Source organism: Vipera berus (assembly GCF_964194415.1).
Source record: "Vipera berus genome assembly, chromosome: 4".
NCBI lineage: Eukaryota > Metazoa > Chordata > Lepidosauria > Squamata > Viperidae > Vipera > Vipera berus.
In genome coordinates, this window is record NC_138206.1 from 52,211,209 (window position 1) to 52,223,588 (window position 12,380).

Sequence of the window (12,380 nt, forward strand, 5' to 3'; positions counted from 1 at the left end):
CAGAACCATCAGCATTTTCATACATAGATAATTCAGAAAGAAAGAGACAGATACATAGTGTGAATCACAAACCAGTTTAGCCAAAGTGAATTCATTTAAAACAATTTAACACTGGTCTCATATAAAGTATGTGCTTACATTTTACATACTGTAAACTAAAGAAGGGGGGGAACTTCTCATGTTCTATCTTTGCTATGTATGCAAGTTACTACCTGTACAAAATTACTATTTATATAAAAGTTCTAAAAATAAAATTATTGCTAAGATCACTGTTAAATGTTTTCTATTGTGTACATTTTTTTAAAAAAAATCATTTGATTTTTATAAATAAGTGTTAATGAAATATTTTTCTTCAAGAATATCTATTTATAGAAATCTATTTACTAAATGATATATGATTTAACTAAATTAGACCTTTTGCACACAGTATATGCAAATCTGCCTTAAGATATAATTTGAATACAGAAAATACAGAATATCATGTACATTGTACAATACTTCATGTTATTGGGGATGAACACCATGGATAACAGTGATGATTTTCTAAATTATAACTGTACATCCATTCCTCCTATACTTTGTGAATTACATTGCACATCATTTTCTAATTATTCTTTTCTCAAGTGTAAAAATTTAATTTGGAGAAAAATTATTAGTTCAATTTGTTGCAATACAGCAAATAGTCTTTACATTAATCTTTACATTACATTAATCTTGAATTCTACTAGTAGAAATAACCTAGGGGTAAAGCTTGAGAATAAATTGTTAATGTGAAGGAACAGTATTGAAAAAGTTCAACAATTAAAAACCTGCCCATCAAGATTTATTTCCACATCTGTATACATCAGATCCCGCCTGAGAATCCAGAACAATTTTGGACATATAGATTCATGGGTTAATCAAAAACAGTATGCATAGTATATTGAATATACATATACATATCATACTGAATATTTGTTCTGTCAATACCATCTTGGAACAAGAGGTGAGTTGAAAGATACTTGCTGCTTAGAGAAACTGACATTTCACAGCCTGATGAAAAGAATGTTGACATATATGCACAGGTATACTATATATCACACGAAAGGGACGCGGTGGCTCAGTGGGTTAGGACACTGAGCTTGTCGATCAGAAGGTCGGCAGTTTGGCGGGTCGAATCCCGAGTGCCGCGTAACAGAGTGAGCGCCTGTTACTCGTCCCAGCTTCTGCCAACCTAGCAGTTCGAAAGCACGTAAAAATGCAAGTAGAAAAATAGGGACCACTCCGGTGGGAAGGTAACAGCGTTCCGTGCGCCTTTGGCGTCCAGTCATGCCGGCCACATGACCACGGAGACGTCCTCGGACAAGCGCTGGCTCTTCGGCTTTGAAACGGAGATGAGCACTGGCCCCTAGAATCGGAAACGACTAGCACGCATGTGCGGGGGAACCTTTACCTTTACCTATACTTCACACAGTGAACATATTGACAGAAAATGATAGCCTGAAATTATTATTGACTTATATAGCTATAAACTATCTGAGGGCATGTTTGACTTTTTCCAACAGCAGAACTTGCTACAAAGAGCTTATGTTGTTTCCAAACTGCTATATCTAAACAGAGACTTCTGATTGCTGCTCGTATATAAAGCCAGGGACTGAACTAAGTTTCTGAATCTTGGTTTGTTTTGTATGAACAGAGCCACGTCATTTTCAAATATAACATTATTTAGTATCTACATGAATGAGTAATTCCTGCAGTCCCCACTGTTGTCATTAAGCGAGGATTGTGGATCATCGGACAAGCACCTTCTTGGAACTTCCGCAAAGTCAGTCGGAAAGCTGACAGGAAGTTGCAAGTCCGCTGCTGCCGGGCAGAAGAAGGAGTGAGAGGGTGCACAACTGGTGGGAAAGGTGTGACAGGGGCATGGCGTGAGGAGGGCAGGGCTTCAGGTGCTAATGGCGTGAGGAGGGCAGGCCTCCTCAGGGTGCCTCTGATCAAAGAATGTCGATTGGTGGCCCCTAGGGGGAGGGCGTTCTCTGTGGGCACGCCAGACCTTTGGAACCGCTTGCCGGTCGAGCTCCAGATGGCCCCCGACCTTCGCTCCTTCCGGCGGGATCTAAAAACTTATTTATTTGAGCAATCCGGCCTGGTTTGATGGGTTGGGGGGTTGGGGTTTAACATGGTTTTTAATTACTGTATATACCAGGCATAATATTTAATTGTTTTTTAACTTTTGTATTTTGTTTTTAATATTTATTGCCCTGTACACCACTCTGAGTCCCTCGGGAGAAGGGCAGTATAAAAATGTAATAAATTAAATTAAATTAAATTAATGCCAGGTGTTGGGGAGGTTGCTGCAGGCAGGGGAGGTCCAGTACATGCATAGTGAGGTTCAAGGAGGGTGCATAAAAGTGCACAGGTAGCCGGGGAGGGTGCATGAGCAGAGGGGTTGAGGGAGGAGGCAGGGTTGGGGGAGATTTACCTGAGCAACTTGCAACTTTCCTTGCCATCTTCCCCATTGACTTTGATTTTGGGAAACTGGCAGGGAAGGTCACAAATGGGACACGTGACAGAAGAATGATGCAAACATTGTGTGAGCCAGTTTTCAAGCACCTAGATCATGATCACATGACCATAAGGGTGCTGGGATAGCTAAAACTTTGAGAACTGGTCAAAGCTGCCAGTTGTTCTGCACTGTCTTAACTTCAAACAGTTGCTGAACAAGAGGTTGTTGACCAAAGACTATCTGCAGGCAGACATTATTAATATGAATGTCTCACACAATTAATTCCCTGCATGCAAAGAGATAGATTACAGGAAGCTATGAAATGCAAGTATATCAGAGCAACTATTTTCTCCAATATTTATTGCCTTTAGAAATGTTTTCCACTAAATCATCTAAATTCAGATTATACTGACATTGAATTTAATTGCATTAAATCTAGTTGAAAAGATAAGAGTATAATGAATTACAGCTGAAGCATTTCTCCTTTTCCCATCTTTCAACAATATATTAGGAAGGAAAGCAGATTTCAGTGTGATTTTCAAGCTCAAAATCTTCAAATGTACACTTTCCATGCATTTATTAAAATACAGATCATTCAGATATGGAAAATGCACTGCTTTATTTTTTATCCAATGTATTTGCATATAAGGGAAAAATTCACAGAACTGCTGGCTTTAGTGGAAATGCTTTGAAATTGGAGCCATCTATAAATAATTTCTTATCATTTCAAATAATACCATTTGAATTACCAATTGGATACCAATTCTATAAAGTTCCCCACACACAAACACACAATTGTATTTATTTATGTATAGTTTATTACTTTACCTTGCAAATCATTTCCAGGACATCTCTTGCTGTGTCTCCTGGGTGGATGACAGTCAAAGCCGACTGGTTATTTGGCAGGCAATACCATGATGGTGTAAAATACTCATGAACCCAGATGTCAGAGTCAGGATTATGAGGATGGACAGTAGTGAGGGCTACTTCTTTTTCTCTCTGAAAAAAGGAATGAATTTTTTTTATTAAATGTAACTCAGCTTTTCCAATTAAGAACAAGCTTATTGAGGTAGAGTTATTTTCTATCAAATTAAATTATAAAATCTAATGCATTTTATTACACATGGGGAATTAGTCACCTGGTGCTGAATAGAAAAACCTAAGGACTGTCAGCAAATCGTCCAGGTGTCAGTTTTCTTAGCAATTTCCCAACATTTGGGGAAAGGATCACTTTCTTTGATGGAACAATTCCATACATGCATTGGATTCCCAATGGGAAGCCTGTTTCTCCTGAATTTCTTGCATGTGTTGGAGTTGGGCCCCTGAAGTTAAAGCTAACATTTTCTTGTATTAATACGACAGAAATAAATCAAGGTGATAAATTCACTATGGAATTGGCTGATTTAGAATTACGAATGTCCTGTGGCAAACTATAGCATTCATTTCAAATGTTTGCTGCTTTTGTAAGTTTAAACTAGACCTTGAGGTTACCATTTCTATCAAGTGATAGATGTATGGAATTTCCATTAGTTTTAAATGGTATCACACTGTTAAATCCCATTTGCTCAATTAAAAATATGCCCACTGGCCCTAAGTAATAATGTTTCAAAATTCAGTTTCAGTTATGCACATACAATACAAAAAAGATAAAACAGAACTGTATTTATCAAAAATGAAGTCTCACTAAACTATACATACTAATCAACTATAGAGAAAAATTAATTAGCTGAGGTCTCTATGAAGGTTCTTCAATATGAAATGGAAATATTCCATTTATGCTTAGACTTTATGATTGCATATCATATTCCCTGATATTTTCTGGAAAAAAGTGTTATATGTTCAACTATATTTAATGTTAGCATTGAAAAATTCAGTATTGTCCTATTTAAGAAAGGAAAAGTATATTACTGGTGCACAAACAGACATAAAACCACATGTAATGACACAGATAGAAAGTTGATAAATGTTCTGTTGTGTGCAGTAGGAAAAGTAAATGCAATGAGGCTCTTAACATGAAGGAACACACGTGGAAATCAGAAGTGTCCAGGCAGCAAAGTAATATGTGAAAGAGAATTATATTTACTATTGATGAAAGTCTCTGCATTTGGCTTTGCATGCATATCATTAATAATATAGTTTATTAATAAGGAATAGAGCCCTAGTGACTGTAATATGGTATTTTGTTCTTCTGAATTCTCTAGAAAATATTACAAATAGGGCTTTTTTTCTCATAGAACACTCAGAACGACGTTCCGGCACCTTTTTTTTTTTTGCAAGAAAAAAAGCTCTCTCTATTGGGTTTAGGAGTAGGCAATCTTGGCTCTTTTTTATGACTCATGGACTTCAACTCCCAGAAATCCTGAGCCAGCCACACTGAAGGGAAAGAGAGAGGTTTCCAAGCTGAGCCATGCTGGCTTAGGAATTCTAGGAGTTGAAGTCCTTGAGTCATAAAAGAGCTAAGGTTGCCTACCCTGCACTAGAGGAGGACATTAAAATTATTTACAAGGTTACTTCTTTAGGAACTAAACTTTTAGAATCTAAAACAGCTATTTCAAAAAAGCCAACAGGAAAGAACCTCACATTTTTCATCTGCTTTTGTCTTTTGGAAGGTAAAATTAGATAACAAAATAATCTATTTCTTATGTTAACATCTCTCCAATGAAATCAATAAAGGTAACAGGAAAGAAATGAGAAACATTTTTCTCAATGTAATATGTCTAATTTAGTTGATGCTAGAAAAAATAGTGTCTTTTGTACACTCTTGAAAATATTTTGAATCTATAACCATCTATTACAACTAAACCACTTTAAATTAAACAATTCTTAAGAATGAAATATTCTTAATTTGGACTTTACTTTTACTGTTTGGACTGTTGTGTGTTTTGAAAAATAGATTATTTAGAATCTAGTTATGTTGCACTTCAGTCTTTAAATAATTAACCTAGTATATACATAACAATATATGATGTTTTCCATGGTGAGCTTAACATCAATAACAACATTTATTAAAAAGGCTAAAATAATTTCTGGTGGTATTATCTGTACATTAAAATTTTGTTTAGTCACAATCTTTCACTTTTCACATTCTGGAAAAGCAGTGGTCATGTATCCTAGCAAAAGATGTTACATAAGTGTAGTCAGTAGTATATGCCTTTTAAAAAATATCAAATATGCAAAGAAACAAAAAATAAGTCCAAAATATCTGTATTACATCCAGAAATGCCAACTTTGCAACCAATATTTCTCATCCATAACTATGGCACCCTAAGGATACCTGCATACATGCAAGTGCTTCTCTGGGATCAGTAACGCAGCAGGGATTGCTTTTTCCTTCCAGTAACAGATTGCTGGGAAATACCAAACATGGCCTTGAGAATTCCAATGTTTGTTACAAATTTTTCTGGATGTTTGGCACCGGAGACCACTGCCACAAGGAACACAGCTCTGGGTCGGGGTTCGGAGCAGCTCTGGGTGGGGGCTCAGGATGGGCCGCAGTGTGACAACTGCGGGGAGGGGAATCCCCACGGCGGCTGTGGGGAGGGCAATCCCCGTGGCATATGGCTCCGAGCCGTAGGGGCGGAGGTGCAAAGGACGGGTGGCAACGCCGTAGCAAGACACCGGCGTCGCTCCCAGTGACAGCACCTCTGAGTTCTGGCACCTTTTTTTGGTTTTTTTTTAGAAAAAAAGCACTGATTACAAAAAATTGGTTCTTTCTAGTAGCTGTAAGGTTGAGGGTTTTTTTTTGTAAAATAAAAATAGTGTAGTATAAAAGCTCTTCACAGTTTAGAAAAGGTCTTGAAAAGTACCAAAGATATATTGGTCGGCAGTTTGGCGGGTCGAATCCCGAGTGCCGCGTAACAGAGTGAGCGCCTGTTACTCGTCCCAGCTTCTGCCAACCTAGCAGTTCGAAAGCACGTAAAAATGCAAGTAGAAAAATAGGGACCACTCCGGTGGGAAGGTAACAGCGTTCCGTGCGCCTTTGGCGTCTAGTCATGCCGGCCACAAGACCACGGAGACGTCCTCGGACAAGCGCTGGCTCTTCAGCTGTGAAACGGAGATGAGCACCGGCCCCTAGAGTCGGAAATGACTAGCACGCAAGTGCGGGGGAACCTTTACCTTTACCTTTACCTTACCATGATGAAGAAAAATATCTTAACAACAAAAGTCAGTTCAACAAAAAATAAAATCAGCCTTATAAAATGAAGGTATATATTTATCCAGAGAGGAGAAAGCTGATCAGCAGAATACTCAAAAACATATATTCACCGGAACACATGGAGAATGCGAGGTAAAATGAGAACATAAGCACATGAAAAAGTCTTGTCTGTTTTAGGTCAGTTTCCATAATATTCAGGCCATACACGTGAAGGAAAAGTGGATTCGACTCTTTTGAATGCAAATACAATTGCCACTGTAAGTGAGCTCAAGAGTGGAGAGCTGTATTCTTGTTTAAGTGTACACCCATTCAGCTTCACTTCAGGGTCCTTTCTGAACATGTGAATGCAGGAGAGGTGTGGGAACAGGACTGCAAAACCAGTCCATTTTCTATCCACATATTCAATAAAAGTCAAAATGGGACATAAAGTTCCCCTATGCTAGTTAAATGCTTGTTAAATCTGAGCTGAGATCTGATCTAGCAGAGTAAATACCCAAGTCTTTATGTTCTTATATAATCTGAAGGGGAAATATTTAGTTTCATATCTCTTCATGTAAAAGCAGGTGTCACCATAGATTTGAAAGCAGAATTCAATTCTACTTCAGCTAATTTCAACTTAATATGCATGAAAACCTGTAGGCTTCTCATAATAGCAAGTTCTTGGATAAATATTTTTCATGGGAAGAAGTTTCTATCAATGATAGTCATGCTGTCATTTTTAAAATAAACAAAATTCTGATTACTTCTGTGTTCACCAACTACTAATTTAAATGCCAGCGAATATTTAGAAACTTTCATATCTCTAGCAAATAGACTTTGAACTGAGCTGTCATCATGTTTCGAGCTTTGCTTCTTCTTCCCCTTTGCTTCAGATCTTCATTGCATATCATTTCACTCGGCTTCACTGCACTGGGTCACAAGCTAATTGAACTTCTTTTATGTGAATTAATTATATTCCTCTTTTTTTACCTTATTTTCTTGCACCGTGTCATCAAATATTCCTTCTAAAGATTTCTTTACAGAATCAGTTCCTTCGCCAAAAACCTTCAAAAGACAAAGAAATTGTGCTATTTTAAATACAATAAGATGATGCAAATACTTGCTAAATCTGGGAACACTTCATGTTGATAGAAGAAACGAAGAAGGGCTCAGGAGGAAAATTTGCATATCAATTATATTTGGATAAAATTAGTTTCTAAGTACAAAAATAGCTAAATTATGCTCATTACCTGGTCTTTTCAAACAAAATCCAAAATGTACTCATTCTAAACTGCAACTATTTGGAAAAAACAAGTTATGAGCAAAAGAAAAACTTTTTTTCAAGCCAGAAGTGAGGATGCTAATAGGCAGAACTTATAAATTGCAGCCAAATATTCACTATAGTTTATAAAGTAGTGTCTCTAAGCTAATCCCAGTCCCAAAGAGACTCTGTATGGACAACATGTTAAATCATTCATTAATACTTGCAACACATTATTCTTCGGTTGTGTTAAAATGCAGGAACTGTAAATTGATGAAATTATATTAGAGCCAAGTCATACATAATTTTATTAATCTCACCCAGGCTGTTCAGCACACAGAATGTGAATTCTGAAAAAGTATCTACAAGATGACATGTCCTTTCTTAGAAAAGCTAAGATATAGACTTGCTAGCAGTTCAAAGGCCCAGATTTCAACTTGCCTCCCTTTGCAAATTTAGATTTTATGGATGAAAGATGGATAAGAAAAACTTGTCATATTTTGTTGACATGTGTTTACTATAAAGTTAAGCAAGTTGGATACACTGCTAAGAACATAGCTTATTTTTAATAAACCTCAGACACTTGATTAATAATTAATCATACTTTTTCCTGCAGGAAAGAATTGTAAAGAAACCACCATGGCTTCAAAATTACATGACCCAGGAATGGGAAATAGCTTGCATCAAGTAGATCACAGACAACAAATTTTCATCTGTTACATTTAATAAATCTTGGTGATGCAGAAAGCAGACATATATTCCAAGTTTTAAAAATTGTGGAGAAGATTGAAAGACAGAATACACACAATAATGGATTATGTTACTTTTGTTTAATATTATAGTTCATATCTGCCCTACATCCCGACAGAAAAGAAAAGAATGTAATAATATAAAGACCATCTTCAAAGCCTCCAATTAATTATTAAGCCATGTGGGCTACCTGATTAATGCTTGGCCTCCCTTGCTTTTTCTTTGAAGCAGTGTCCAAGCCCCAAAGAGAAGAAAACCGACTTCTTCGTTTGCTTGCTGATCTTGACATTACCTGTGTTCGTCTTCTGACACCAGATTCACCTGTGCGAGCTGCCACCTATCAGCCATCAAAAAAAAAATCCCTTAATTAAGAGACTCACAATAATGCCAAGAAATACATATCTACACATATGTATTACACAAACGATTATTTAGGACGAGATAGATGTGCTCAATCCATACATGGGTTTCACATACATTGCACCTGTCAAGAAAGCAATTGCACATGTGCCATAATAGCACTGCATCGGTTTAAAATAAAAAGTTACATTTTTCAAAGATCCAAATCAGAGACAACAGAAGGCCTCTTAGTTCAACAGGTCAATTAAAACTGTTTATATGTGAGTTGTACTGACTCTGCCACTTATACTGTTGATCTTAATGGTTCTTTCCTTTATCTGCAATAGACATTTTTTCTTTGATTAAACTTCCAGAAACAGGAGCAGAATTTTTTTTACTGTTTACCCTTTCCTCCCCATTTCTCCAACTTCTCTTCATGCAGCCTTGGAATTATAAATTTATAATACAGAAGAAAAACACCTATTAAGGTAAATCTATGTTAGTCAGGAGTTTGGAAGAGAAAGAGAAACATTTGTCACAAAGAATACATTTGGCTTTTTATGGCTAGGGGAGCAGAAACCAGATGTTGCATAGCAACAGCATTCACTCTGCACTCTGCACCAGGTAATACGTAGTTTAACAAAAATAACCTTCAGGTTAAACTCACCAGTGCATGAAAAGAGGACACTGAAAAGATTCCAAGACGACCCATTGCATCTTTAGTTGGGCGACTTGCAAATGCAAGTAATGTTTTTGGATTTGGCAGTTCTCCTCCCTGAAGACTAGCTAAATAACAACGATATCGAAAGAGGTCCATCTGGAACTGTTCTAAGTTTTGTTCCCAAACAAAGATCTACAAGAAGACAAAATAAATTAAGGAGAAAAAGTATACCTTATTATCAGGGGTCTTCAAACTTGGCCTTTTTATGACTTGTGGACTTCAACTCCTAGAATTCCTCAGCCAGCGTGCCTGGCTGAGGAATTCTGGGAGTTGAAGTCCAAAAGTCATAAAAGGGCCAAGTCTGAAGAACCCTGTCTTATATCATACAAACAGATCACATTTTCCATGAAGAAGGAAGAATCTGATGTTCTAAATGAGAACAATGTAAATATACTTATTTTGAAAAAGCAAGTGACAGAGATCCTGAAACAGCTGTTACTTGGATGTTAATAAGATTACAATTTTAAAAAGCAGAAGTGTCTTGTCATGCTTTCCATAGATGTCCAGTTTCAATTTCTTCTTTATTGTGGCTAGATTCTTCACTCAAAGATCCAAAATCACTTAGAAACAGTTGTCATGCAACATCATAGGGATAGGAAGACAGCACTTCAATAGAAAAACTCTCTAGACAAGGGATAGGCAACCTTGGCTCTTTTATGACTCGTGGACTGGCTCAGGAATTCTGGGAGTTGAAGTCCACGAGTCATAAAAGAGCCGAGGTTGCCTACCCCTGCTCTAGACCTTAGGTGTCAAACTCGCCACGTCACATGATGTGTCGTGATGTATCACAATGTTTTTTACATTGCTGGAGCTGGGGTGGGGGCCGTCTCCATATGATGCAACCAGCCCGCGGGCCGGCAGTTTGACACCCCTGCTCTAGACTGTTGACACCATCAGTTTAAAGCCAATGTTTATTTATATAAAATAAATAAAATACTCTGGGGAGTAATAAATTTCACCAGCTGTATCATCATTTGTGTTCTTCACCTTGCTAATGGAAAATATTTCCAATAGCCTGGAAATTCCCATAATGTAGGTGGTCCTCATTTAATAACCAGTCATTCAACAACCATTCAAACTTACGATGGCGCTGAACAAATAGAACTTGCAATTGGCCCTCATATAACAGCAGAGTCATGCAGTCCCCTGCCAGCTTCTGTCAGTGGGAAAGCTGCCAAAAAGTTGCAAATCATGGTCATGTGAAGTCCTCCTCTAATGACCTCAAATTTAACAACAGCAACCAGAACTACCATCACTAAGCAGCAGTCATGTGATTTTTTAAACTTATGCTCTTATCATTTAATGATGGTGTTTCTGATTCTGATAAGTGCTAAATGAGGACTATCTCTGTATGATACAGTTTTCTTCTGGATAATCTATACACATTTAGTAGTCCAAGATAACTCAGCACAGGAGGTCAAATCTGTTTACTGAATACATATTTGAATAGAATAGAGTTGGAAGGGACCTTGGAGGTCTTCTAGTCCAGTCCCCTGCTCAAGCTGGAGAACCTATACCAGGGGTGTCAAACTCAATTTCATTGAGGGCCGCATCAGCATTGCGGTTGCCCTCAGGGGGCCGGGTGGGTATGGCCAGGGTGGGCATGGCCTACTGGGTGGGCATGGCTAGTGTGTCTGGCCTACTGGGTGGGCGTGGCCAGCTCTACATCGTTCGCATCAAGGGTGCCTATGGGGGCCTGGGCAGGAGTGGGACAGATCTGAGGGTCTCTGGCAGAAGGAGGGTCTCTGGGCCAGGGCCAAGGCAGTGGAGGCCGTTCCCTCACTGTTTCCAGGATGGCTTCGTGGGCTGTATGAAACCACTTCGTGGGCCGGATCCGGCCCCCGGGCCTTGTGTTTGACATGTCTGACCTATACCATCTCAGACAGGTGATTGTCTGAAATTTGGTTGTTTATTTATTTTTGTCGATGTTCCTTCAGGAGGTCAATATGGCATATGTTGCAATTTTAAACAGTCTCAAAAAAGACTGTGCTCTATGAATTTACGTATGATTTTAATCCTTAGCAAAGTCAATCAAAAGTGATCCCTTTCATGTGGGAAGCCTGTGTTTCAAAACAGAAACCAGACTGTTTCTTATTTACAAAATTCTGACATAACAAATTTTGAGAAAGAAAGTAGAAAAGACAAGTCTAACAACTTTTCAGTATTGCATAAGAAGTACTTTAGGTCACCTGAATTTAGTTTAGAGTTGCATATTGAATACATTAAAGTAAAACTACCTGATCGAGAATCGTTTTCTTTTTCTTAGAGTCTCTAACTGAAGACAAGCTCAGGAAATGCATTTCTCCCATTTTCTTCATCTTCTCATCCATATCAATCTTCTGCTCCAGTTTTTTAATTTCAGTTTTCAACAGTTTCACAGTATCTTCTTTGTGGTGTTGTCGTGCTACTGCTGTGGCACAAGCAGAATGAACTGCTGTGATCCAATTCTCTAATTCTGTTTGGCTAGAAGTCTATAAAATAGAGAGGCCAGAAGCATCTTGTTTAATATAAGCTGTTTTAAAAGATTCTGCTTCAGTAAACTGTGTAGACATTGTTTTATCACCTTGTATTTAGCATTAGAACCAAAACTAACAACTGCAGAATGTGTCATTAAAACTAAAGAATCATTGTGTTAAGAAAAGCTTCCTAGAACATCCCCAAAGGAATATTCAGTTATTTAGACTAGCGT

At 37.8% G+C, this 12,380-nt stretch overlaps 1 protein-coding gene across 2 annotated transcripts in view; it reads right to left on the reverse strand.

The window, feature by feature from the left end:
• The window catches only part of TIAM1 (TIAM Rac1 associated GEF 1), a gene marked incomplete at its 5' end in the record, with an annotated part of 96,357 nt that overhangs the window by 36,718 nt on the left and 47,259 nt on the right, over positions 1–12,380 (reverse strand). For both annotated transcript variants that reach the window (XM_081328096.1, XM_081328095.1), the window contains 5 exons: positions 3,314–3,484; positions 7,611–7,685; positions 8,822–8,968; positions 9,638–9,823; positions 11,929–12,162. In XM_081328096.1, the coding sequence (XP_081184222.1) occupies positions 3,314–3,484; positions 7,611–7,685; positions 8,822–8,968; positions 9,638–9,823; positions 11,929–12,162 (813 nt within the window). The remainder of the gene's footprint in view (positions 1–3,313; positions 3,485–7,610; positions 7,686–8,821; positions 8,969–9,637; positions 9,824–11,928; positions 12,163–12,380) is intronic.